At 34.8% G+C, this 26,473-nt stretch overlaps 2 protein-coding genes across 2 annotated transcripts; both read right to left on the bottom strand.

Annotated features, from left to right (window-relative positions):
- Positions 1 to 7,034: 7,034 nt before the first annotated feature.
- On the bottom strand, positions 7,035 to 7,442 carry LOC137824953 (uncharacterized). Its single transcript, XM_068630624.1, has one exon. The coding sequence runs from the start codon at positions 7,440 to 7,442 to the stop codon at positions 7,035 to 7,037; it is 408 nt and encodes a 135-aa protein (XP_068486725.1).
- Positions 7,443 to 19,324: 11,882 nt separating this feature from the next.
- Positions 19,325 to 23,674, bottom strand: LOC137823367 (protein kinase PVPK-1-like). The gene is made up of 3 exons (XM_068628471.1): positions 23,031 to 23,674; positions 21,253 to 22,355; positions 19,325 to 20,351 (listed from the first exon to the last, which is right to left on the bottom strand). The coding sequence occupies exons 2-3, from the start codon at positions 22,335 to 22,337 to the stop codon at positions 19,514 to 19,516; spliced, it is 1,923 nt and encodes a 640-aa protein (XP_068484572.1). The 5' UTR covers positions 22,338 to 22,355; positions 23,031 to 23,674; the 3' UTR covers positions 19,325 to 19,513.
- Positions 23,675 to 26,473: the final 2,799 nt, after the last annotated feature.

The raw sequence follows: 26,473 nt of genomic DNA on the forward strand, positions 1-26,473 counted from the left end.
TGGTTAAGTAACTATCTAACCAATTCAACCGGTTAAAACGAATTTCCAACCGGTTGATTGTAACATTTCATAACAGTTTTTGAAAAACCTGTTAATTTATTTTGGATGTGAATCAAAACTGTTTTGGCAATAAATGTTGCCTTGAACGACTAGTTTTGTGTGCTATAAATATAGCCTTTCTTTCAAAAGAAAATACACAAGTTTTATATCAAACAATGTGAGATTGAAATTGATTTGAAAGAAGTTCTTCAAAAGTTTTGCAATATTTCTTTTTAGCTGTGCACTGGTACAAGGTCTGATCATAGGAGTTTCCTAGTTTCTGTAATCTCGGGTGTTTTCTATTCCTTTCATGATTCTTTTAATTGTACTTTCATAAACTTGTAAGTGTGTGTGAAATCTTGTAAAGTCAGAGGGTGTTCTGATTTGAGGTGTGTGGTTGCAAAGAGGGTGAGTGGGTCTTGTGGTTTTCAAGGTCACCACAAACAATTTCAATATTGTTGTACTAGTAGAACCCAGTGGTTGTTCTGGGAATTGGATGTAGCTCAAGGTTGAGTGAACCAATATAAAATTGGATGTGTAAATCTCTCTCTCTCACTCCTTATAACTTTTTGTTTTAATTCTTCTTTTGTTGCTGCTATAAACAACCGGTTAAAACGTATTTTCAACCTATTGAAATTCTACAAACAGTTTTTAATCATTGTTTGATTGCTTTCCTTAGTTGCTTTATCTGTGAATTGTGTTAAGGCTTCATTCCTAATCAATATTTGCGAAAATCTTTGATAAACTATTCACCCCCCTCTTGTTTAAGCCATTAATTCTTACAGTCGAGACCGTCTAACACCACGACAAAGGATGAACCATCTCACATCTTTAACATAATGAGATCGTATAGTACATTATGCATAATTAAATTACCTAACAGGTTAATCACTATGAGACCGTCTAACATGTTAAAATTGTAGATTGGCTATCATTTAAGCTTTGATACATGCACATCAATTAGCTTTGTTATACCTTTAACACATCTTATAGTGTTTGTTATCATAAAAACACAGACTTTCTTATCAAGAGAACGTCTAGCAGAAACTAGACTGTCAAGCGTCTTAATAAGATCCTTACACAAAATATTGAGTTAGTAAGTAAGATACTTAAGAAACTTCGACAATAATTACCAAAAAGGAAATCACATTTGTAGAAATCTGCATTAGTTCACTTTATTAGTGGTTGTGAGAGTTACGATCGAAATCATCTTCAAAGGTAATGTTCAGCCATGATGAAGGAACCTCAATAAGAGGGGGGTGAATTTTTTTCAAACGTTTATAGAAAGTTTTGAAGGTATGAAGAAAGTCAAAGAAGAATCATAGCCAAAGGAATCAAAGAACACAAGATAAAAAACAGTTTTAGTTGAATTCCAGAAATTCAATCGGTTGTTTATGCGATTCAACCGATTGTTTTTATCAACAGAGTGTAAAAATTGTTAGAATGTATGGCTTTAAACTAGAGGGGGGGTGAATGGTTTAAAGAAGGGTTTTCGCAAACTTTTAAGTCTAGAATGAAATTACTTCGAGAAAACTTGATTCAAAATTTAGTTTGCCAAAAACACAAAGCAATTTAGCACAGCACCAGAAAAACAATCGATTGTTTCGCAGAAACAATCGGTTGTTTATACCGGTTCACAATATAAACTGAATTTAAAGAGTTTAAGGGATAGAGAGATTGTACACACAGAGTTATACTGGTTCACTCTTAAACCAAAAGCTACATCCAGTCTTCCCAGAAACCACTGGGGAATCCACTAAGCAATCAACCCTAAATTACTTACAACACCACCAAAGAAGTGACCTTGATCCCCTCAAAACACACTTCCTTTGGCTCAGCACAAACACCACTAAGAATGCTGATATTGACAACCTCAAGAGCACACAACATTTCTCAGCTTCACACACAGAGTTTCTTCAAAGTACAAAGGATTACACTTGTTACAGAAAGATCTGAAATCAATACAAGATGAAAATCCTATTCCACACTCTTTAAACTCAAAGCAAACTTCAACTCTTCAAAAGCAAAATCACTGAAAAACTCAAATATGTTTTTCTTTGATTTAATCTCTGTTCTTGTTTGTTACAAACATAACAAACTATTTATTGCTTTCAAAGACTGGTCAAAGCATTTAAAACTGAAGCGTAATCAGTTATAAAATCATTTAAAGCTCAGTCAAAGCACAAAACAGTTTTCTATTATGGTCCAAAAGAAACAATCGGTTGAATACTCGAATCAATCGGTTGTTTTGGTTTGACAGCAAGTCAACCATCAAAAATAGTTTTCAACCTTTCTAAAAACTCCTAAGTATAAAACAATCGGTTGTTTCGACAAAACAACAGGTTGTTTTTCACTTAGTTTGAAAAACACTTTCAGTTAAAAGGTTTAAGAATGCTTAAGCTTTGGATTCAATCAAGAGTGGATTTACACAAAAAAATCTACCCCAGATCCTATTCTAAAACACCTTCTGCAACAGCAAGCACAACCAGCCTTCCATCAAACTTCAAAGGGTTTGGATTCTTCAAAGCTTGAACACACTTGATTCAACAAAAACAACTAAAAACATATATACAAGAGTTAAGGGAGAGAAAGAATCACACAAGCAATTTTATACTAGTTCACTCTTATACCAAGACCTACATCCAATTCCCAAAAACCTTTGGGTATCCACAAAGTAATCAAAAACCAGATTACAAACACACAACCACCAAAGAAGTGATCTTGATCCCTTCAAGACATACACTTCCTTTGGCACACCACAAACATACCACAGATCAGAACACCCTTTGATTCTGTGAACACCAGTACTTACAGAATTACAAATCAAGAAGAAATAGGATTGATCACACCTGGTACAAAATCAAATCAAAGTACACAACAAGTCCTACTTCACTCTTAGAGAAATATCCAATGCCTTATGCAATCTTGGAGAAAACTTGATTTCAAAAACTAATCTTGTAACCTTAATGCTAGGAGCGTATAACTGAACATTTATACTCCAATTAGCAGTTGAAAACATTTATTGTAAAAGCCAAATCAGTTTCAAATCATTTAAAGCAGATTAAAACAAGCTTAACAGAATTTTGTTAAAATAGTTAAAAAACAGTTGATTGTTTTGTCGAAATAATCGATTGAATTGGTTTGACAACACAGTCAACCAAATTCAAATTTGCCAAAACCAGTTTCAAAAACCTTAAGTATGAAACAACCGATTGAAACGATAAAACAAATGGTTGTTTTTATGCTTCTTCATAAAACACTCTTTTCAAAAAGCTTTGAATTAAACCAACTTTGGATTCAAACCAAGAGGGAATTAACAAATTCAAACTACCCCAGAACACACCCAACTAAGCTAAAAATATCCTTCAAGCAATCCATGGAGATTTGAAGTCATCAAAACTCTTCTTCAACAATCTCCCCCTATTTGATGAAGACAAATCCCTGCTTTGCTTTGTTGAGTTCTGTTTGAATTTGAAGGTACCTGCAAAACAATCAAAACAACAGTACCAGAGAGTAATTCCATCCAGAATCTCTTACACTACTGAACCAGCTTCCACTATGTGATTTCCACAAAGAAAAACCACAAAATCAATGTGAAAAACTAGTGTAATTAGGAGAGAAAATCAGAGTTTCCTACACAACTATATATCAGCAATTAAAACAATTATATACAACAACAAACCAACATATTCTCCCCCATATTTGTCTTCACAAATAGAGTAAATCAGTTTGAATATATAAAAATTTAAGAAAGGTTTTGAGAATCAACAATTCCCAACTCATTTATTAAGAGAAAGAGCTTGTCCTTTGGCAAAGGCTTGGAGAAAATGTATGTCAGTTAATTTTCTGTTTCAATGAATTTCACTTCACAATCTCCATTACTGACATGATCCCGAATAAAGTGATGTCGGATCTCAATGTGTTTTGTTCTGGAGTGTTGAATCTGATTTTTGGTGAGATTTATAGCACTTGTGTTATCACATAGCAAAGGCACCTTGCTAACATGCAGTCCAAAATCTTCCAATTACTACTTCATCCAAAGAATCTAATCTGATATAGGAACCAAAGTCCACACATCATTTCTGGTAAACTGGTTAAGCTCCTCATGCATAGTAGCAACCCAACTTTCATCCTTAAGAGCTTCACTAATTGACTTAAGCTCAACTTGAGAGACAATTGTCATGTGTTTGCAGTAGTTTGAGATAGTTCTTTTGGTAGACACGCCTTTCTGAATCTGCCCAATAATGTTCTCCACAGAAAGATCCCTGGGAATTCTCCATTCTTGAGGTAATTCATCCTGCTGTAGAAATTCAACTGGTTGTCTCTCAAAAACAGTCGGTTGTTTTTCTGGACAATTCTCCAGATTCTTCAAGGTAGTGATATGCTCATCTTCCTCTGCAAGATTTCTTTGAGATTCCTTTTCTGCATGATTAGTTTCATAAAAATTGACATGTATAGACTCTTCTACAGTTACGAGCCTTTTATTATATATTCTATAAGCATGACTAGATAAGGAATAGCTAAGAAAAATACCAACATCAACTTTCTCATCAAATTTTCCAAGACTTTCCTTACCATTATTCAAAATGTAGCATTTGCATCCAAATACCTTTAGATGACCAATGTTTGGTTTCCTGCCATTGAATAACTCATATGGAGTCTTTTTTAAGATAGGCCTTATGAGAACCCTGTTCATGACATAGCAAGTAGTGCTTACAGCATCCACCCAAAAGTACTTCGGCAAGGAAGATTCACTCAACATGGTCCTTGCAAGCTCTTCATGAGACCTGTTCTTCCTTTCAAAAACTTCATTCTGTTGAGGAGTTCTTGGAGCAGAGAAGTTGTGGAAGATTCCAAGCTTTTCACAAAATGAACTAAATTTTTCATTTTGAAATTCTCCACCATGATCACTTCGGATAGAACAAATGTTGTTGTATGTGGTGTTTTGCAACCTCTTAGCAAGCTTCTTGAAGGCAACAAAAACATCACTCTTTGATTCTAGAAAGAGTGTCCAGGTAAACCTGGAAAAGTCATCAACAACAAGAGCTTAGTAGTTCCCCTAAGGCTCATAGTTCTTTAAGGACCAAAAAGATCCATGTGAAGCAACTCAAGGGGCTTTGAAGTGGAAACCACATTTTTCAGTTTAAAGGAATGTTTAATTTGTTTTCCCTTTTGACAAGCTCCACAAATGTGATCTTTCTCAAACTTGAGCTTGGGTAATCCTACAACAAGATCCTTAGAAATAAGCTTATTTAAATGCAGCATGTGAATATGAGCTATTCTTCTATGCCATAACTATGATTCCTCATGTATTGTTAGAAGACAGGCAATGGAAGAAGGATGGGAGATATCAAGTAAGTAAACATTGTTGACTCTTTTACCAATCAACAATACTTCCTGTGAATTTGGTTGACGAATTTCGTAGGTGCTAGATTTGAAGGTTACTTGATAACCTTTATCACACAGCTGACTAATGCTCAGTAAGCTATGCTTCAATCCTTTTACATATAGAACATCATGAATTAGGAAGTTGCTCTTGTCATCAATGGTGCCTCTCCCAAGAATATTTCCTTTATTGTTGTCCTCATAGGTTACATGCCCTTCTTGCTTTAAACTAAGGTTCATAAACATGGATTTCTCCCCTGTCATGTGCTTGGAGCAGCCGTTGTCAAGATACCACATGTGCTGTTTTTCTATCAAGGGATCCTACATAAGACAAAAATCAAGCAACAAGATTTGGTCCCCTTACAAACTTGGATCAATGATCATTGGATTTGTTGAAGCTTTAAGATTCTTAGGAATCCATTTCATAACACCTTTAGGAACAGAAAATTTCCTAATATTGCAGTACCTAACATAATGGCCTCTTTTCATACAATAGAAACAAGTAACAACCGGTTGTTTCGATTTTTCAACTGGTTGAAATTTCCTGAAAGTTGAATAAGGCTTAGAAACACCACTCTTGCTTTGTGGATTAAACCCCAGTCCAGATTTACCAAAAACACAATTTTGAGATGCTAGGATAGTTTCAAAATTTGATTTTCCTTTAGAAAGTTTGTCCACAGTTTTCACAAGATAGTGAATCTTCTTTTCAAGAGATTCAAAATTTTCACAAACATTTGAGTCATTCTTGCAAGAAGATCTTTTATATGACTGTTTCAGATTTTCAAAATCATTTTTCAAGTTTTCCAATTCTTCTTCCAAGACTTTCACTCTCTTTTCCAGCCAATTATTCAACCCTCTTAACCTATTGTTTGAAAGAGCCAGTTTGTTAGCTTCTTCATGTGTTTCCTTAAAAGCATTAAGAAGTTGACTATAATTTTCACTATCAATAGAAGATTTGGAACTTACACTACTTGAGTCACTTTCTTGCCTTGTCATTAAACACAAGTTTGCTTCTTCTTCTTCACTTCAAGAGTAGCTTGAGGATTTATCATTATAAACTCTTCTTGATTTTCCTTTCTTCTCATGCTTCTTGAAGTCTTTCCTCTCTTTGTTAGGACATTTAGTTTTAATATGACCCTGTTCACCACATCCAAAGCAAGTATACTTGTTAGAATTAAAATTGATAGATTTCTTGTTGTCATACCTATTGGATAGGTGAATCTTGCTATTTCTCTTCTTTAGGAACTTGCTGAATTTTTTGGACAGCAAGCTAAATGTTTTCTCATCTCTTTCATCACTTGAGTCTTGACAACTTTTGTTCCCAACAGCCTTCAGTGCAATTGATTTGACACGCTTGTCCTCATTTTCTTGAAGGTTCAACCTATCCATCTCCAACTCGTGCTCTCTTAGCTTTCCAAACAATGAGACAATGGTTATGGAGGTGAGATCCTTCGATTCAGATATGGCACTGACTTTGGGTGCCATGACCTATCAAGAAACTTGAGAACTTTGATGTTGAGTTCCTCTTTATCAAAAGTTTTCCCAAGGCTCATAAGATGATTTACTATGTGGGTAAACCGTTTTTGCACTTCAACAATGGTTTCACCCTTCTACATTCTAAACTTCTCATACTCTTGTATGAGAGTACGCTTTCTTGCCCTTTTCATATCATTTGTCCCTTCATGAGTCACCTTAAGAATGTCCCACATTTCCTTTGCAAATACCCTGAAAAACTGATCAGAACTTAAAGCAGATGTGATAATGTCCTTAGCAATGCAATCATATTGAACTTTCTTACTTTCTTGCTCAGTCCATTGGGACCAAGGTTTTTCATAAATAACTTTTTCATTTTCAACCATAGGAATAAAAGGTCCATATTTAATTGCATTCCAAATACCTTTGTCAATAGATTCAACAAAGATTTTCATTCGTACCTTCCAAAATTGGTAATTCACACCACAAAACAATGGTGGTCTATTTATAGAAGCACCTTTCCCAAAAGGTAGCTTATCAGCCATCAATTTAGAACTTTTGATCAACTTGAATATCTTTCAAGAACCTAGCTCTGATATTAATTGTTAAAATTGAGGGCCTTAAATAAGAGGGTGTGAATCTTAATGCTAGGAGCGTATAACTGAACATTTATACTCCAATTAGTAGTTGAAAACATTTATTGTAAAAGCCAAATCAGTTTCAAATCATTTAAAGCAGATTTAACAAACTTAACATAATTTTGCTGAGACAGTTAAAAAAACAGTCGATTGTTTTGTTGAAATAACCGATTGAATTGGTTTGACAGCACAGTCAACCAAATCCAAATTTGCCATAACCAGATTCAAAAACCTTAAGTATGAAACAACCGATTGAAACGATAAAACAAATGGTTTTTTCTGCTTCTTCATAAAACACTCTTTTCAAAAAGATTTGAATTAAACCAACTTTGGATTCAAACTAAGAGTGAGTTAACAAATTCAAACTACCCCAAAACACACCCAACTAAGCTAAAAACAACCTTCAAGCAATCCATGGAGATTTGGAGTCATGAAAACTCTTTTTCAACAAAGACTACTAGATCGTTTAGTGAACAAACAACCAAAACACCACAAAACAAGTTTATATTGATTCACCCAAACTCACGAGCTATGTCCAATTCTCCCTTAAGACAATTGTTGAAGATGTTCCAGTAACCAAATCAATGATTACAATGAGTGCACAAATCACTTTTGATTATAGTGAGTACACAAACTATTCTTGGTTTTTTGTGTACATAACCAATCCTTGTTATTCGAGTACACAAACCACTATTGGTTATACTATCTTAATCTTCTTCTGAGACTAAGATCCCACAAAATAGAAAAAGAAACAACTCTCAAAGAGAGGGAAATTGTACCTTCATCTTAATGCCTTCTTATATGTCTTAAAGATGACCATTGATTCAACAAAAAATCTTAATATCTGATTAGATTTTCAACTACAAGAATCTTGCCTTCCTTGAAAATTGTTGATTGGAAGCTTGATATGGAAAGTCTTGATCTTAACAAGATTCTATCTTCTCTCTTGAAAAGGAAACAATTCAAACACATAACAAATATGACAATAATTAGATTTAAATTTCATATTACATCATATCATGTTTCAAATAGTTTCCTTTTAGAGTTTCTAATGTAACAATTGTGAAGATACATACTTTTTATATTATTTTATTTTTCTAGTTTTGTTTATTGCAATGTTACGCGTGTTTATAGTTTCTAAAGATAATTTCAATTTGCTCTATTAAAATGTTTTGTGATTACTACTCTTTGATTTAAAACAAATATGTTTAAACAATAATATAGCTACTACTAGACTGTTTAATGCTTCAAATGTTCACTTGATAGTCTGATGAGTTGTACTAGCATAAGACACATATTAGCAGGGTTCATGAGCTTAAAACATATATATAAATTGCTTACATATATATAATTTGCTTGTATAAATGTTTGTTATTATCAAAATTCTTTTGAAAGTGACTTTATTGGAGTTAGATCATCTAAAGTCTCAATAATCTACCCATTTTTTTAGATAATAAAAACTTTTAACAAACACAATAATACATATAAAAAAAACATAAGAAATTATGTACTTGGAATATAAACAAATGTTCATTCATATATTGTATTTTTTGTTTTTTTTTTTTGCAAGACCAATAATGATGTGATTCCAATAGCCATATAGAGAAAGGTTCTTGACCTTCTTAGGAATCACCTTGAATTGGACATTATAGAGGCACTTTTCTTAGAGTTGGATCATTGTTCTAAGACAAGAACTCACCAAAAACTAGTACCAAATCCCAAACTCATTTGGATGAACCAATTTTAGTCAAATTGAACCGAACAAAAGAGTAAGAAAAGCAAAGGAACAAGATGAATGGACTAAAATATAAAACTGCCGAACCAAAACTCATAAAAAACAGCAAGAACAACAAACCAAAACTCAAGAACACAAGAAAACAAAAACAATAGAAAGAGAAGAAAGGAAGGAGAAGAGAGTGCTCATGAAGATGGAAGAATGTTGGATGATCTCGCCACTAGAAGTGTGGAATGCTCCTAGATGAGAGTGATGCCGCCACTTGAGGACTCCAATGATCCATCAAGATAAGACTAGAGAAGAAGGCTCAAAACTCTCCAAAGTTCACTCAAAATTTGAGTAGAGTTTTCTTAGATTAATTCCAATCTGAAAAATACAAAGAGAACACCTCTATTTATAGCCTAAGGTGCTGAAATATAAGCTACACAAATTCAAAAACTCCCTCCCAAAAAGCTTATAGAATTTGCGCCTAAAACAAAGCATGAGGAAGGTGTGACCTCTTCCTTCACTTTGGCACCTCCTTTTCTACTCCTACACCTATGTACTAACACCCCCCCCCCTAAGACTCCTAACTAAAGACTAAAAGATGCTAAAACAAAAGAGGTTTCTAATGTTTCCCTCTAAACACCTTCAACTAAAGAAATTACAAAAAGAGAAAATAAATGTCCTCTAGCTCCCAAAGCTTTGAACATGCTTCTTGTAATCCTTTGAGGTGGACTTTGACCTCCATTGGCGTCTTCTATTTGTGCCTCCACTTCCTCTTGATCTTGTTGATTGGCCTCCATGTCCTCTTGGGCTTGATCTCCATCATACTCCCCGAGTTGGAGAGAATTCGACCACGAATTCTGGAGACCTACAGAAAAAGGAGTTAGATCGCTGACATTAAAAGTATGACTACCTAAGAATGTATCAGGCATATCTAACTCATAAGCATTTTCATTAATCCTCTTGAGGACTTGGAAAGGTCCATCCCCTCGAGGCATTAGTTTGGACTTCCTTTGAGTAGGAAAACGATCCTTCCTCAAGTGAAGCCAAACCCAATCGCCCTCATCAAACAACAATGCTTTTCTCCTTTTATTGGCAAGTTCAGCATACTTGCCAACCTTCTTCTCAATTCTCTTCTTGATGTCTTTATGCAAAGTTTTCACAAAAGAAGCTTTTTCATCTCCATCTTTGCACAAGACATCTCCAAGAAGGGGAATAGGAAGAAGATCAAGAGGTGTTAGGGGATTAAACCCATAGACCACCTCAAAAGGAGAATGGGAGGTGGTAGAATTTACTACACGATTATATGCAAACTCAACATGGGGTAGTAAATTCTCCCACACTCTAGGATTCCCCGAAATAAAACATCTCAATAGTTGTCCTAAAGTTCTATTCACCACCTCGGTTTGACCATCAGTTTGTGGGTGGCAAGTGGTAGAAAATAAAAGCTTAGTCCCAAGCTTGCCCCACAAGGTCTTCCAAAAGTGACTCAAGAATTTAGGATCTCTATCGGACACTATAGACCTAGGAATCCCATGTAAGCGAACCACTTCTTGGAAGAAGAGGTTTGCAATGTGGCATGCATCATCCACTTTGTGGCAAGGAATAAAGTGAGCCATCTTTGAAAAACGATCCACTACCTCAAAAATGGAGTCCTTTCCCTTTAATGTCTTGGGTAAGCCTAAGATGAAATCCATAGATATATCTACCCAAGGCATTGAAGGGATAGGAAGAGGAGTATATAGACCATGGGGATGCATCTTAGACTTAGCTTTGCGGCAAGCTATGCATTTATCACACAAACTATGAACATGTTTATGCATATGAGGCCAAAAGAAATGTTCATGCAACACATCCAAAGTTTTAGCAACCCCAAAATGTCCCATTAAACCCCCCTCATGAGCTTCTCTAACAAGAGATAATCTAATAGAGCATTGGGGAACACAAAGACGTTTTCCCTTAAAAAGAAAGCCATCTTGAATAAAAAAGTCTTTGTGTCCTCCCTTAAGACACTCTTGATAGAGGAGAGAAAAATCAAGGTCATCATGATAAAGTTCCTTAATGTGATCAAAACCAAGATATTGAGAGGTTAAAAGATTTAGCAAGGTGTATCTTCTAGAAAGAGCATTCGCTACAATATTTATTTTGCCTTGCTTGTGTTTGATCACATAAGGAAATTGCTCAATGAATTCCACCCACTTAGCATGCCTCTTGTTAAGTTTGTTTTGGCTTTTCAAATATTTAAGAGATTCATGATCACTATGTATCACAAACTCTTTGGGAAAAAGATAGTGTTGCCAAGTAAACAAAGCCCTAACAAGTGCATATAATTCCTTATCATAGGTGGAATAGTTGAGATGACTTCCCTTCAATTTCTCACTAAAATAGGCTATGGGGTGGCCCTCTTGAAGGAGAACAGCCCCAATACCTATGCTTGAAGCATCACACTCAATCTCAAAGTGTCAAAAGCATTTTGTTGTGCTTCTCCCCAATGAAAGACCACATCCTTTTTCACTATGTCATTGAGTGGTGCGGCAATGGTACCAAAGTTTGGGACAAATCTTCTATAGAAAGAAGCAAGTCCATGAAAACTTCGGACCTCATTCAAAGATTTCGGTGTAGGCCAATTTTGAATGGCCACTACCTTTGTTTTGTCCACATGGACCCCTTTACAACTCACCACAAACCCTAGGAATTCTATATGATCAAGAGCAAACATACATTTAGCAAGGTTAGCATACAAATGTTCCTTCCTAAGGGTTTCTAAAACTTGCCTAACATGCAACCTATGGTCATTCAAAGATAAGCTATAAATGAGAATGTCATCAAAGTAAACCACAACAAACTTACCAATGAAAGGTCTAAGAACATGATGCATGAGGCGCATGAAGGTACTTGGTGCATTAGTTAAACCAAAAGGCATAACTAACCACTCATATAAACCAAAGTTGGTCTTAAAAGCCGTCTTCCATTCATCACCCGGTTTAATACGGATTTGATTGTAGCCGCTTTTAAGATCAATCTTTGAAAAAATTTTAGAACCATGTAATTCATCCAACAAATCATCTAGTCTAGGTATGGGATGCCTATACTTAATGGTTATGTTATTTATGGCCCTACAATCCGAACACATTCGCCATGTGCCATCCTTTTTTGGCACTAAGATGATAGGCATAGCACAAGGACTCATGCTATCTTGCACCCACCCTTTCTCAATCAAAGCCTCAACTTGTTGGCGAATTTCCTTGGTTTCACTTGGATTGGTCCTATATGCTGGACGGTTTGGTAAAGAAGAGCCCGGTATCAAATCAATTTGGTGTTCAATCCCTCTCAAAGGTGGAAGTCCATTTGGAGGATCTTGAAACACATCTTGGAACTCTTCTACCAAATTTTCCAAGCAATGAGGACTATCAACAAGTGATTCTACTCTAAGAGTTCTAGGGATGGCTAAGAAAAGAGGATGATGAGCCACTATTTCCCTTTCAATGTCACGCCTAGACACAAGGAGTGTAGGCTTAGAACTCTTATCTTTTTTATCTTTTTTATCTTTTTCACTCTCCCTCTTTTTCTTCATAATAACTTGGTCCTCATGGACTTCTCTTGGAGAGAGAGATTTTAAAGTAACCTTGTGACCATGGAATTCAAAAGATAGTTTGTTGGTAAAGCCATCATGTAAAACTTTTCTATCAAATTGCCAAGGCCTTCCCAAAAGAACATGAGTGGCTTCCATGGGCACAACATCACATAATACCTCATCTTTGTATTTTCCAATGGAGAAATGGATGAGGACTTGTTTATTAACAATTATTTCTCCTACTTCACTAAGCCATTGTAACTTGTAGGGCTTTGTATGAGAGATAGTAGGCAATCCAAGCTTATCTACTACTCTTGTACTAGCCACATTTGCACAACTACCCCCATCCACTATCAAGGAACAAATGTTGTTTTGAATAAGACATCTTGTATGGAAAATATTTTCCCTTTGACTTTCATCAAAAGGTTGTGAAACTTGTCCAAGAAGTCTTCTCACAACTAACAAGTCCCCTTCAAGTGGACATTCGCTCTCTTCCTCACTAGATGCATGAGAATGCAATGAATGCTTTGGAGAATCCGAATCATGCTCACTAACTACAATGCCCTCATGCATGTACATACTTCGTTTGGAAGGACAATTTGCAGCAATATGACCATAACCCATACATTTAAAGCATTTAGTGTTAGATGTTCTAGTGGGAGACTTAGGTCTAGAAGTAGATGGCTTAGATTCCTTGGGTTTGAAAGAAGAATCTTTGGAAGGATGTTTAGAAAAAGAAGTTTTGTTTCTCCAAGACTTGGAGTAGTATCCATCATTGGAAGCATTTTTAAAAGAGTTTTTCTTAGCAAGTTGGGCTTCCACCTTCATTGCAAGATGAACTAAAGAGCCCAATGATGAATACTCTTGTAACTCAACAATGTCTTGAATATCCTTCCTAAGACCACTCACAAACCTAGCAACCATGGCTTCTTCACTTTCTTCTAATTCAATTTTAAGCACAAGCGTCTCAAGCTCCTTATAATATTCGTCCACATTTAGTGTGCCTTGTTGAAACCGTTGAAGTCTCAACATGAGCTCTTTCCTAAAATGTGGGGGCACAAACCTAGCGCGCATATGATCCTTTAAAGAGTTCCAAGAGTCCACGGGAGGACCCTTGTGATAGATAATGTCCTTTACAATTCTATGCCACCATTTCATGGCATAATCACTAAACTCTAGGGTGGCTAGCTTGAGCTTATGCTCATCTTGGATCTCATGGATCTCAAAAATTTGTTCACACTTAGCCTCCCAATCTAAATATACATTTGGAGCACTAGAACCATTAAAACAAGGTAGCTTGACCGAAGGAAGCTTGGACTTTGCATCATGATAGAAGCCATTGCCGTAGTGAATTCTTTCCCCTTGGTGATGATGTCTTTGTCCATGGACTTGGGGTGGAGGTCTCCTTCTCCTATGCTCATCTTCACGGCCAACATCATTTGAAGAAGCTCTTGAAGATGGTCTATGAGAATGATGTCCATCATGGATAGAAGGAGATGGTCTAGCTTGTTGGACCTCCATCTTTTGCATTTTCTCCTCCAACCGTCTAATTGTTCTTTGAGCTTCATGTAATTCACCAAGAATTGAAGCTTTGGAAGGAGAATTCTGCTTATAGGATGCATCACTTGAAAGTCCAGCCATTTGGAATTAAAAACAGCAAACACACAAAACAACAAACAAGTTAAAAAATTAGCAAAAACAGTGAGCTTGGCAATTGAAACTGCCGAAGTGAAATGAGGTAGAAAAAGAGATCACTCTCAAAAAAATAATGTTCTTGCACCAATCTGATCTTAAGGCCTTGGAATCCTCAAATGAAATATGCCAAAGCAAGCACACCAATCTTAAGAGCAAACCACCACAAAACCAAAGAAACAATAAAGACAAACAAGAAAAGGTATAAGCAAGAAAAGGTAATTGCAAAAGGAATACTATATGTAAGACAAACTCAAAGAGTAAGAATGAAAGACAATCAAGAAAATAAAGAACTCAATGAGAAAAGTAGGCACACAAAAGAATACTTAAGGAAAAGCACTAGAGTAGATGAAGAAAACAAAAAATTTAGCTACTGGAATTTTTTTTTTTTTTTTAATGCAAACTGTGCTTGATATTCACTGATTTAACTGGAATGATGTAGAGCGAACTGGATTATGAAATTTAAACCACAGAAACTTCAAGATGTTAACTCAATAATGGCACTGGAATCAATTAAAAACAGTAAGCCAATTGAGAGAAATAAATTTTTCAAACTTGCTGCCAGATTACCGTATTCTTTTCGGCAGAATTGTACACTTTTTTTATTTTATTTATCATTTTTTGTGTACTTCATATTTTTGAATGATTCTTTTTTCTATTCTTTTCTAACACTTTGAATATCTCAAATCCAGAATTTTAGAATTTTCCAGTAAGTAAATCAATTGCAATAAGAAAAAAACAGTAAGCATTTTTTTCAGAAACAGAGGAATCCTAATAGGAATAAAAAAACAGGATTATGAACTAGCAAAGACATAATAGAAAATGATGTATTGGAACTTGTATAGGTCTAGAATACAAGTATGAACTCAATTCTAAAAAGAAAATGCACAAAGGATCAATATCAATTCAGAAAATAATAGACACTAAAGCAAGAAACAATCAAAACAAGAAAAGTACTACTAGAAGTAATGACAATTATGGAATAACATGACTAAGACAAAACTTGACATGATTACAAAATTAAAAGACACATCACAAATTTTAACAACAAGTGAAAGGAAGCTTAAGGTAAACTCTAGGAAGGATAATGTCATTCCAAAAGAGCAACCATACTCATAAGAAGAGTGAGTGCCATAAACCTTTTCACAAGCACTTGGTGTAAAAGAAAAACAGCAAGAATACTCAAGTAAAATTCTAAAACAGAAACTTAAATTGCAAGAAATTAAAGAGCTCTTGAAATTAAAGTGCACACAACTCAACAATTAAGCAAGAAGAACCTAAGACTCATGATACCACATGATGTGATTCCAATAGCCATATAGAGAAAGGTTCTTGACCTTCTTAGGAATCACCTTGAGTTGGACATTATAGAGGCACTTTTCTTAGAGTTGGATCATTGTTCTAAGACAAGAACTCACCAAAAACTAGTACCAAATCCCAAACTCATTTGGATGAACCAATTTTAGTCAAATTGAACCGAACAAAAGAGTAAGAAAAGCAAAGGAACAAGATGAATGGACTGAAATATAAAACTGCCGAACCAAAACTCATAAAAAACAGCAAGAACACCAAACCAAAACTCAAGAACACAAGAAAACAAAAACAATAGAAAGAGAAGAAAGGAAGGAGAAGAGAGTGCTCATGAAGATGGAAGAATGTTGGATGATCTCGCCACTAGAAGTGTGGAATGCTCCTAGATGAGAGTGATGCCGCCACTTGAGGACTCCAATGATCCATCAAGATAAGACTAGAGAAGAAGGCTCAAAACTCTCCAAAGTTCACTCAAAATTTGAGTAGAGTTTTCTTAGATTAATTCCAATCTGAAAAATACAAAGAGAACACCTCTATTTATAGCCTAAGGTGCTGAAATATAAGCTACACAAATTCAAAAACTCCCTCCCAAAAAGCTTATAGAATTTGCGCCTAAAACAAAGCATGAGGAAGGTGTGACCTCTTCCTTCACTTTGGCACCTCCTTTTCTACTCCTACACCTATCTACTAACACCCCCCCCCCCCCCTAAGACTCCTAACTAAAGACTAAAAGATGCTAAAACAAAAGAGGTTTCTAATGTTTCCCTCTAAGCACCTTCAACTAAAGAAATTACAAAAAGAGAAAATAAATGTCCTCTAGCTCCCAAAGCTTTGAACATGCTTCTTGTAATCCTTTGAGGTGGACTTTGACCTCCATGGGCGTCTTCTATTTGTGCCTCCACTTCCTCTTGATCTTGTTGATTGGCCTCCATGTCCTCTTGGGCTTGATCAACATCAAATAAGAAGCAATCACAATTATGCGTATAGTAGAAGATAGTACAATAGAAGAAAGAGTTTTGCTCGCAGATACTTCTCTCCTTTTTTATCATAACATCAATGCACAATTCTAGATTCTAAGAAAATATCACCTTTAGTAGTATTTGTATGTTTTTATGGTAAATATGTGCTTATTTAGTAAGATCTTAAGTGAATTTATACCTACATTCTAACTTTTCTAATAAAATATTTTTTTTCAAAATACTATTATATGCTAAAAATGGATAATTAAGCATTTTCTAAGAAGAATATATACACTATCAAAAGACAGATAATGTTAGAAATAAAGTGACTTAGCCAAATTTTTGTTTGGGTCATCCAATTTTTTTTATTTATTCACCTTAAAGAAAGAAATAAAATAAATAAAAATATATGTGCATAATCTGAATCATCTTATTTATCCAGGGCAACACATTGAATGAGTGTTCTTTATCATGGGGGAGAAGACACATGATATACGGTCTTATAAGTTACATGGGTCCATGCATTCTGGATATTCTCATTTCTTAGTGCCCTTTCTTTTCTTTCTTGTCTCCCCCTTCAATTTCTTATTCATTCTATTTCAACTTTCATTCACAGTGGCTTCACCTATTTGTTATATTATTACTTCAAATCCTTCAATTTTGATGTTTCCCCAAAATCAATTTATAAATAAATTTTGAAGCATAATAATTATTATTGGTCTAGTTATTCTCAAATTCATTTAACCACATGGCAAAGATAGATTAAATACAAAGAACTCCTTTATCCATGTGCCAAGACTTCATTGGGTGTTTGGTGAGTTCATTAAATCAAATTTTGACATAATGATAAGTTTAAATAGAGGTTTTCTTCGTATTATCTAAAACAAGTTGGTTTTACCAAACATTTGATAGCAAAAAAAATTCTTATATTTAAAAGTCCAAAACATAATATTATACCCCTCACCACTCTCCATTGAAACAATTTTTTAAGAAATGCAAATATTTCTTCTTAAAAAGTATTATTTTCTGAAAATGTTATTTAAAAAATAAACCAAAAATTGATAAAAAGAAATTTTCAACTTTAGATTTCTGAAGGAAAAATAAAATCCTCATGTACTAAACTATCTTTTAAAACAATGTTATTATAATTAAAGCTTTTCTCGTTGGGATTCTAGACGAAAAAAAAGTGATAGATTTACATAAAATAAATCAAAATTGAATTTATAAGATTCTCTGAAACTATACTATGATTTTCTTGGTATAGTAAGAGTCTGTATCTGCTTTTTTTTATATAAACCACTATTAATTATGTAAAACAAAATTACACAGAATAAAATTATAAAAGCTAGTAAAATTGATTTATTTCTGTAATTTTTTATAATTTCAACAAAAAGTTTAGTGATATATAGTTTTCTTTAATAATTATTATAATAGTTAATTTCTTATTATTATAAGAAAAGAGTGAACCGTTCCTTAACTAACTAGTTTCCAATAATAATAATAATAATGATAATGTTATTGCCTTGTAGTGTTTAAAGCAAAATGATTCTCCGTTTCCCATTTGGATTACCAGAAGGGTGATCCTGGTGAAGTCAAAATCACAAGATCAATCCTTGTCTTGTACACAAAAAAATAGTAAAAGATAACTTTAAAATATTATTTATTTTATAACTACCGCTTTCTCACATTTAAATTCTTACATCAATAGTACACACGTACCCTTCACATTCTTAAACACACGTACCGTCAAAGAATCATCACATTCTACACCACAAATTCCGTACCACATTTAATCTCTATCAGCCACTCATCTTTGACTCAAACCACCGTTAGGTTCAATAATCTCATATCAACACTGATTACTGGAAATCAATTTCTATATGTTAAACTAGGAATTTTTTATGAATGAGGTACAATTTCACTATATGTTAAACTGATTTTCTTTTATGAATGAGTACAATTCATCCGCTAATTACCATTGGTAAAATTTTAAAAATTATTAAAATAAATAAATTATACAAAAATGACTTCAAAATCTGATTATAATAAAATTATATCATGTCACATGATTTCTTCATACTTAGTCATCACACGACTTATCTATTTCAATAATTTTTTAAAATTTTACCCACAGTAATTAACCTAAAATTGTACCTATTTTACTAAAAAAAATGCTAAACTAACACTACAATCCTTCCAACTTCAAGGAGGAAATATTCTTTTATAGATAATCATTTAAACAAATATAAATCGAAATCAGTTTATTTTATATTCTTTCCAAAAAATAATATTAATATAGAATATTGTATTCAAATTTGAAATTAGTAACGTACCCTTAATTTCAATAAGTGAGTGTTATAAAAAAAAATCAGGAGAATGAAGTGAGTGAATCTTGTAATATAGGGTTAACTAGGTCTTCATTTTTTGAAAAATGAGATCAATTATTCTTGTGTCTTGTTCATTTTAATTCTTGTTTTTTCACTTTGAAAAAAGGGGCATGATGAAAAATGTAAAGAAAATAGAAGTAAATAGGTAACCAGAAAGTTTGTTGTTCAATTTCATGCATTTTGGAGGTTCTTAGAGCAGTTTATCATGGACAATTACAAGCATTGATCAATGTAGATGAAAGAGTTGCAACATTTTATACAAAAGGAAAGAACCATAGACAAACAACACAAATAAAAGATGGAAATTAGTTCAAATGAGAAAACAGACATTAAGATCAAAAGAAATCAATATCTAAATAGTTACCAGAAGGCTTCACTCCAGGCACCTTTTCAGCTGCAAGTGCTTTCATGGCCTGTCTTGGAATCTCTGGAGGATTTGCACATCGGATCAGTGCCCAGTTAACATTATGAAAAAATGGATGTTGTTTTATTTCTGTTGCTCCACGTCTATAAGCAAGCCGATTCTGAGGTTCTTTCACAAGCAAACCTCTGATCAAGTCCCTGGCAGCAAAGCTCACAGTGGGAGATTCTGGAAATTTCAAGGGCTGGCCAACAACATTGAATAGTGTTGCACGGTTTGCCGAACCCTTGAACGGCGTTCTACCGAACAAGAGTTCATACAAGAATATCCCAAATGTCCACCAGTCTACAGCACTACCATGACCTTCACCTTTGATGATTTCAGGTGCCAGGTACTCGTGTGTTCCCACAAAGGACATTGATCGAGCATTCGTGGGCTCGGCAATAAGCTCGGGTAGAGGGGTCACCTGGTTCTGCACATCATTCTTTGGCTTCGACTTTTTTTCTTTCTTGGATTTGCCGGAGAGAAATCGCGGTGTGAAGCATGATGGCTGAATGCAGTCTGGCTGTATTACACAGGTTGGCTCAATGCAGGAAGGCTGAATGCAGTATCCTGAGCTTTTTGTCTCCAAGGTAGAGTTTGATGACTTCACAAGAGTTGGACTGACAGCACACCTTAGAGAGAGATCAAAATCTGAAAGCATTATATGTCCATCTTCTCTCACCAACACATTCTCAGGCTTGAGATCTCTATAGATGACCCCAAGCATGTGCAAGTACTCTAAGGCAAGGAGAACTTCTGCCACATAAAACCTGTATGGTACAGACTAATGAAATGACAACATACTGTAGTTTGTAATTCTTTGCCAATTCTGAAAACATTCAACCCCAGATGAAAATTTCAAGTCCAAGTCCCTTAAGCAGTTCACTCAACAAATATACAAACAGCTTAAAATATGTCATTTGAATAGGACATAGGATGGAGGAATGAATAACACCGACCAAGCAATTACATAGGTCAGACAGACCAAATCAATTGCCATCTGATGTCGATGACAGAACATAGATGTTAGTTATTCACAAAGAAAAATGAAAAAAACAGAATTTTAAGTGAACACCTAGAAAAGACATTAAAGAAAGGCAAGTCACGTAACAATCACAACCATTGAAGCGAGAAGAAGTGCCAAGAAAATAGAGATTGAAACATCACTAGAACAACTGAAGTTTGTACAGTTCACTCGGAATGTCATGATTGTGGGAAAAGGAGGATGCAGTAAATTAAAAGTAATTATGCAGCAGAAAAAGAAAATGCCATTTTTGGCAAACATTCATAAAGAGACTTGAAAAGGCTTGGAAGATTTTAAAACAATAAAGGGAGTGGAAAAGAATGCCTTGGCTACTTAGAGTTCTTGGGCCATGTTTTGCTAAATATGTGGATTTTCTCATGGTCCTTGAGGCACCAATGCATAGTAACTACAAAACGTTATGTGACAGTCCAGCTTTTCATTTGTATGATAAAAATCTTAGTCAGGTTCCCTTATTCTTGTAGAGAAAGACAGAGATTTCCTAAAATGATACAGTTTCCATTCTGGTTCTACAGACATAACACTTAATTCCATGACTCCAAGGAAGGAAAATACAATTATCTAATGTGTCTGCATGTTGTATGTGGATAGAACTGATGGGGCAAGCAAGGAAAAACGAAATGGCTAACCTGGCAGCAATCTCAGAAAAATACTTCCCAGGTTGTCTTTGCCTGAGTGCATGCAAGTCCCCACCAGGGCAAAACTCCATTACCAAGCAGGAGAATGTCTCTGTCTCAAAGTGCGTATACAATGTGGGCAGAAATGGATGATCTAGAGACTGCAGTATCTCTCTCTCTGTCTGAGACCTAACAAGCTTCTTGCGACTTGCCAACTCTGTTTTGTTCATTACTTTCATTGCAAAACAAGTCCTGGTGCCACTTAGTTCAGCTAGATATACACTTCCTATGTCTCCACATCCCAATTTCTTCAATAACCTGAAATGTCGCATTTCCAACACCCCGTCACGAACTCGGATGGCTTGAATTGCTTCCCATCTTATATCATTTGCCTTGTGGGGCTTATACAAAGCACTGCTCAGACTACTAGTGCTGCTCTCATCACTAACATCACTTCCAGTGCTGCCTCTACAGATGCTGGTCTTCCGGCTCTCGTTAAATTCACAGGAATTAGTAACTTCCCCACTTTCCACTGACTTATCAACACTAACACATTCACTCACTCCATTGTTGGCAAAACTTTCCTTGGCTTCTGAATAGAAACTACTCTGAGGACTTGGACAAAAGCCAATCTCTGACTCACACTTGCTCTTTGTTCGATCAACAACCCCTTTTGTCGAAACTAATTTGCAATTGTCGCCACTAGAATCACAATTCTTGGAACCATCTAACGGTTGCTTCATACTTAATTTTGTTTCCATTTTGGAGATATTCTTTCCTAAACAACTTTCAACAGCTTTATTGAGGCTCACATACTCAGATTTTCCATTTGTGTCATAGTGCTGCTTCTCCATATTGGGCATTTCATCGCGCACTACGTTGTCAGCCTCCTGATATGAATGCTTTTGGTGGTGGATGCTCTTCATTCCATAGTTATTGTTATGCTGACTGGATGAAGCCCCATAATTTCTAGATGTGCTTAACGGTGGCCGAGATGGCCGGGGAATCCCTGATGTTGAAGGAGGATCATGATCTACCACAGAAACTGAATTCTGAACCTCTGATAAAGAATCCAATCCATTAACAGGTGACCCCATTAAAAAATCCTTTATGACCTGCAAAATCCAACTCAACACTCTGAATTACTTACTGAGATTTACTCATTTTTAAAAGGCACAGAAACAAAACAACCACTTACAAAAGTTCCCTTCTACCACTTTCTTACTTTAAAAAAAATAACACAACAAAATTATACAGGTCGAAAATAGAAAGAAAATTAAAATGATCCAGAGTGAAATTCAAACCACCAGATAAAGAAAAACATAAGAAACTTTGCAAGAGGCCTATTTTAGATACAGATACTAGAACACCACCCAACTGAATAGAATCCATTAGAAAGAAAACGGCTGAAGCCAAACGCAAAGCATCAAATCAAATTCAGTCTTTCAACCCAAAAGAAAGGAAAGCATCAAGGAAACTCACAAAGGCTTTCAGATATCAAAGTTTCTTTCACAAAATCACCAAGAAATCCAGTTCCTCTCTGATCAACACCACACAAACCAAAACCATAATTTCGCAAAACCAACAACCCCTTTGCTTTTGATTCCAAAAATGCATTAACTTGTAACAGCACCCAAGTTAAAGTTTGTGTATTCATTAGAAGCCACCTTCAGCTTTTTCTTTTGTTACACTACAGGAACAGTGATTAAAAGCCACCCCATAAAGAAAGGCACCAAAAGGGTGTGAGTAGAGCAAAGAAATAAATAAATAACCGAAAAGAACATGCACACCTGATCAAAGCAGAAAAATGGCAATGAAATTGCATAGCAAGAAACCTTCTTCCATGGCTGTGGCTTCCACAAGCTTTGTGTGAGTTTGCTCTAAACAAAGAGAAACCACACTCAAAGAAAGTGAAGCAACTTTGGTGTGCCTTTCTGCAACTCTGAAGAGCCTCAGATCCAATCGAAAAATAAAGGGACAAGACAAATGAAAACTGTAACAATAATTACAGCGATATTAATAATAATATGTTGTTTTATGTTTTTGGTTTTTCTTTTTCTTTTCTTTTATGCTTTTGTGTTAGTTTTTTGGGGTTGATGCAGAGCGTGGCTTTGTGGAATGGGAATTGCAGAAAACGAAGCCAACCTCACAAGCAAAGCTAACCAATTAAAATAATTGACTGCAGTTCCTTATCTTAATGGTTATGTATGTGTTCCCTCTTCTTCCCTAGTTTCTTGTTCTTCTTTTCTCAAAGTTTAATGCATTTTTTAGTGAGGTTGGAACTGCCATGACAAACTTTCATTCTCAACTTAAGACCCACTTCTTCCCAATTTTTTTATTGCTCAAAAATGTTTTTAATTTTTATAAATATTATGATTTAATGAGATCTCTTCAGTTTAAAAACTTATTGCTTTTAATTTTTTTTGTATAATTTATAGATTTTCAAAATGTTTAATTCCTTTTTAGTTATAATGTTACATTTATTTAATAACGTTCTATGATAGGAATAATTATTGATGTGATATGAGTAGAAATGTATTTTATATTACTCTTTCTATATAATAATATATTATGTGGTGATACTTTTTTTTAAATTACAATTTATTCAATTTAAATAATAGAAAATATATAAAATAGTATTTCTAAACATTTTTTACATACATTTTTTTGGTTGCTCTCAACTTTTTGAGGTTGTTTTTTTTCCTTGTTTGCTGTATATGTTTTTCATGCTTTTTCTTGCTTGAGTGTTCTGTAAAGTGGTACGTACTGTTATTATCAGCTAATATTAACTATAAATTCAGATAAAATCGTTTTCTAATATTTTTAATGAATAATAAATATATTTAATTCAGTTATTATATTAAACGATTTTTTTTAAATAGATTAAATTTGACGTCAATAATATTTTACAGAATATTTTTGTGATATTAGACTCATAGTATGCTTTAGAAAAGCCTATGCACAATATTTAACTGAATAATGTGTTTCTTTAAAGAAAAAATATCTTTTTTTTTTATGAATCTAGGAAGTGGGGTGGGAGACTGGAGAGAAGGATTTTAAGATAAAAGAAATAGTATGTTAATATCAACGATTAAAATAATCTTGCCTCTTATTAATTGTTTATCACAAATCTAAAATATAATTTATATATTTAAAAATATTTATTTGTTATGATTATAATTATAATATAATTTATGTATTTAAAATGTTTATTTACTACATATTTTAGTTATATACAATAAATATTTATCATGATACATAATAAATTATACCATTAATTTATGTTGAGATACAAGGTTATTTTTCATTATTAAAATTAAGAATGTATTTGAACAAAAATAAAAAATGAAAATATATAAGACGTGAAAAAATAGGGATAATTTTTACTAAATTTTAAATCAAATTAAATTAAAAATCTAAATAAAAAAATATAATTGAAAGAAAAATTAAAAAAAGTTAAATATTGAATATATACTATTGTATTGGACAGGAATGTTCGGGACTTCACTACAGGTATTTAGGGGAGGTTAACTCGGTGTTTGGACCCAAGAGGTAGGTCATGAGCTCGGCCTATATGTTGGTCAGCCCAGAAAAAGTAGTTAAGATAAAAGATAAAGAGATATTTTATTTGTTCTCATATTATTCTGAAGATGAAAGATATAATTGTTGTTGTTTAAATCTGTTATCATATTATTCTAAAGATAAAGAGATATTTTATCTCTTGTGATAATATGCAAGTTAGTTATATATTAATTAATACATGTTAGTTGTATATTAATTAATAGTTATTGGTTAGATAAAGTTGTTAGATAAGAGAAGCACCGTGAGTAAGGGTGCACACATAAACATAATATGTTCCTGTTGTTAGCACCTGAAGATAAGTGGTGTCTCGTTAGCAGGTGGTTTTCCTGTTATTATTTTATACTTTCAGTAGAGATAAGATTCTCATGAGAGAATGTTCTTACAAGAGTAGTTATAAAAGGGGCTTGAGTCCCCAGGTAAAGGTACGTTGTTTCTGAGACTGAAACTGAATACTTATTTGAAAAAGATTTTAGTAAGCTCTCACTGACTTGATCGTCAGAGTCTGATCAACAGGCCTCTGTTTCAACGAAGTCACATTCCAATGCAACAAGAAGACATAGAATAGACTCCAGAGGAGACATATCAGAAATGAAGCTTCTCACTAGAGTCAACCGGCGAGAATATTTGGTGCCCACCGTGGGGCCCGACAAAACCTGATCCCACCCATATTCGTGTTGCAATTTTTCCAATGTGATAAGGAACACTAGGCAGGGACTGTTAGGATCTGAATGAAGTGATGCCCCACTTTACAACAACTCATGGAGACCATGAGGGCTCTCCAGGAAGCCAATGAGCAGTACAGACAAGAGCAGGAACGGATCCAACAAGAAGCTAAAGCTGAGCAAGAAAAGCTACAAGCAGAAGATCGAGCTGAGCAGGTGCTTTTGTAGGATCAGCTGATGGCAGAGGTAGAGGCTTCTCGGGTAGCCAATGAGGAATTGCGCAAGACCAACGAGGACTTGCGCAAGACTCTACAGTAGCGTGATCGACGAGGGTTGAGGTTGCACTTGAGAGATCGTCCTAAGCCATTTTCGCAAGCGATCATGGATGAGCTTGTGCCACAACACTACATCACCCCCAAGATCATTTTCACAGGGGTGGAAGACCCTAAAAATCATCTCACGACATTCAATGCCCAGATGATTGTTAATGGAGGAATGAATATTATTGAGTACAAGATGTTCATGAGCACATTCACAAGTACAACCCTATAGTGGTTAAGTGGGCTTTCCGATGGCCACATCACCTCTTTTGAGAAGTTCTCCAAACTATTTAGAGAATAGTTCTCTATCAACTAGGTCAAACCTCCAATGTTGTATGACCCATTCAGCGTAAGGCAGAGGGAGGGGGAGTCGTTCAAGGATTATCTGAACAAATTATGGGCACTTACGATAAAACTCTAGACCTATGTTGAAGTTGTGATGGTCACCACTTTTGAGCAAGGGATTGCGGCAGAACTATTCAGCGATTTGTTGATCAGAAATCCAGCGGAGACATTCTCCGAGAGACGACAACGAGTTGTTACCCATATAGTACAGAGGAGGTTGTGGCTACGAAGCATGGCAACTCGTCTTCAAGGCAACTTGATCCTAAGGAGAGCAGCCGAGCCCAACCTTTGAGGGTTAACGGAACCTCAACCGAGAAGAGAGCG

The sequence above is a fragment of the Phaseolus vulgaris genome, chromosome 8 (assembly GCF_000499845.2).
Source record: "Phaseolus vulgaris cultivar G19833 chromosome 8, P. vulgaris v2.0, whole genome shotgun sequence".
In the NCBI taxonomy this organism is placed as follows: Eukaryota; Viridiplantae; Streptophyta; class Magnoliopsida; order Fabales; family Fabaceae; genus Phaseolus; species Phaseolus vulgaris.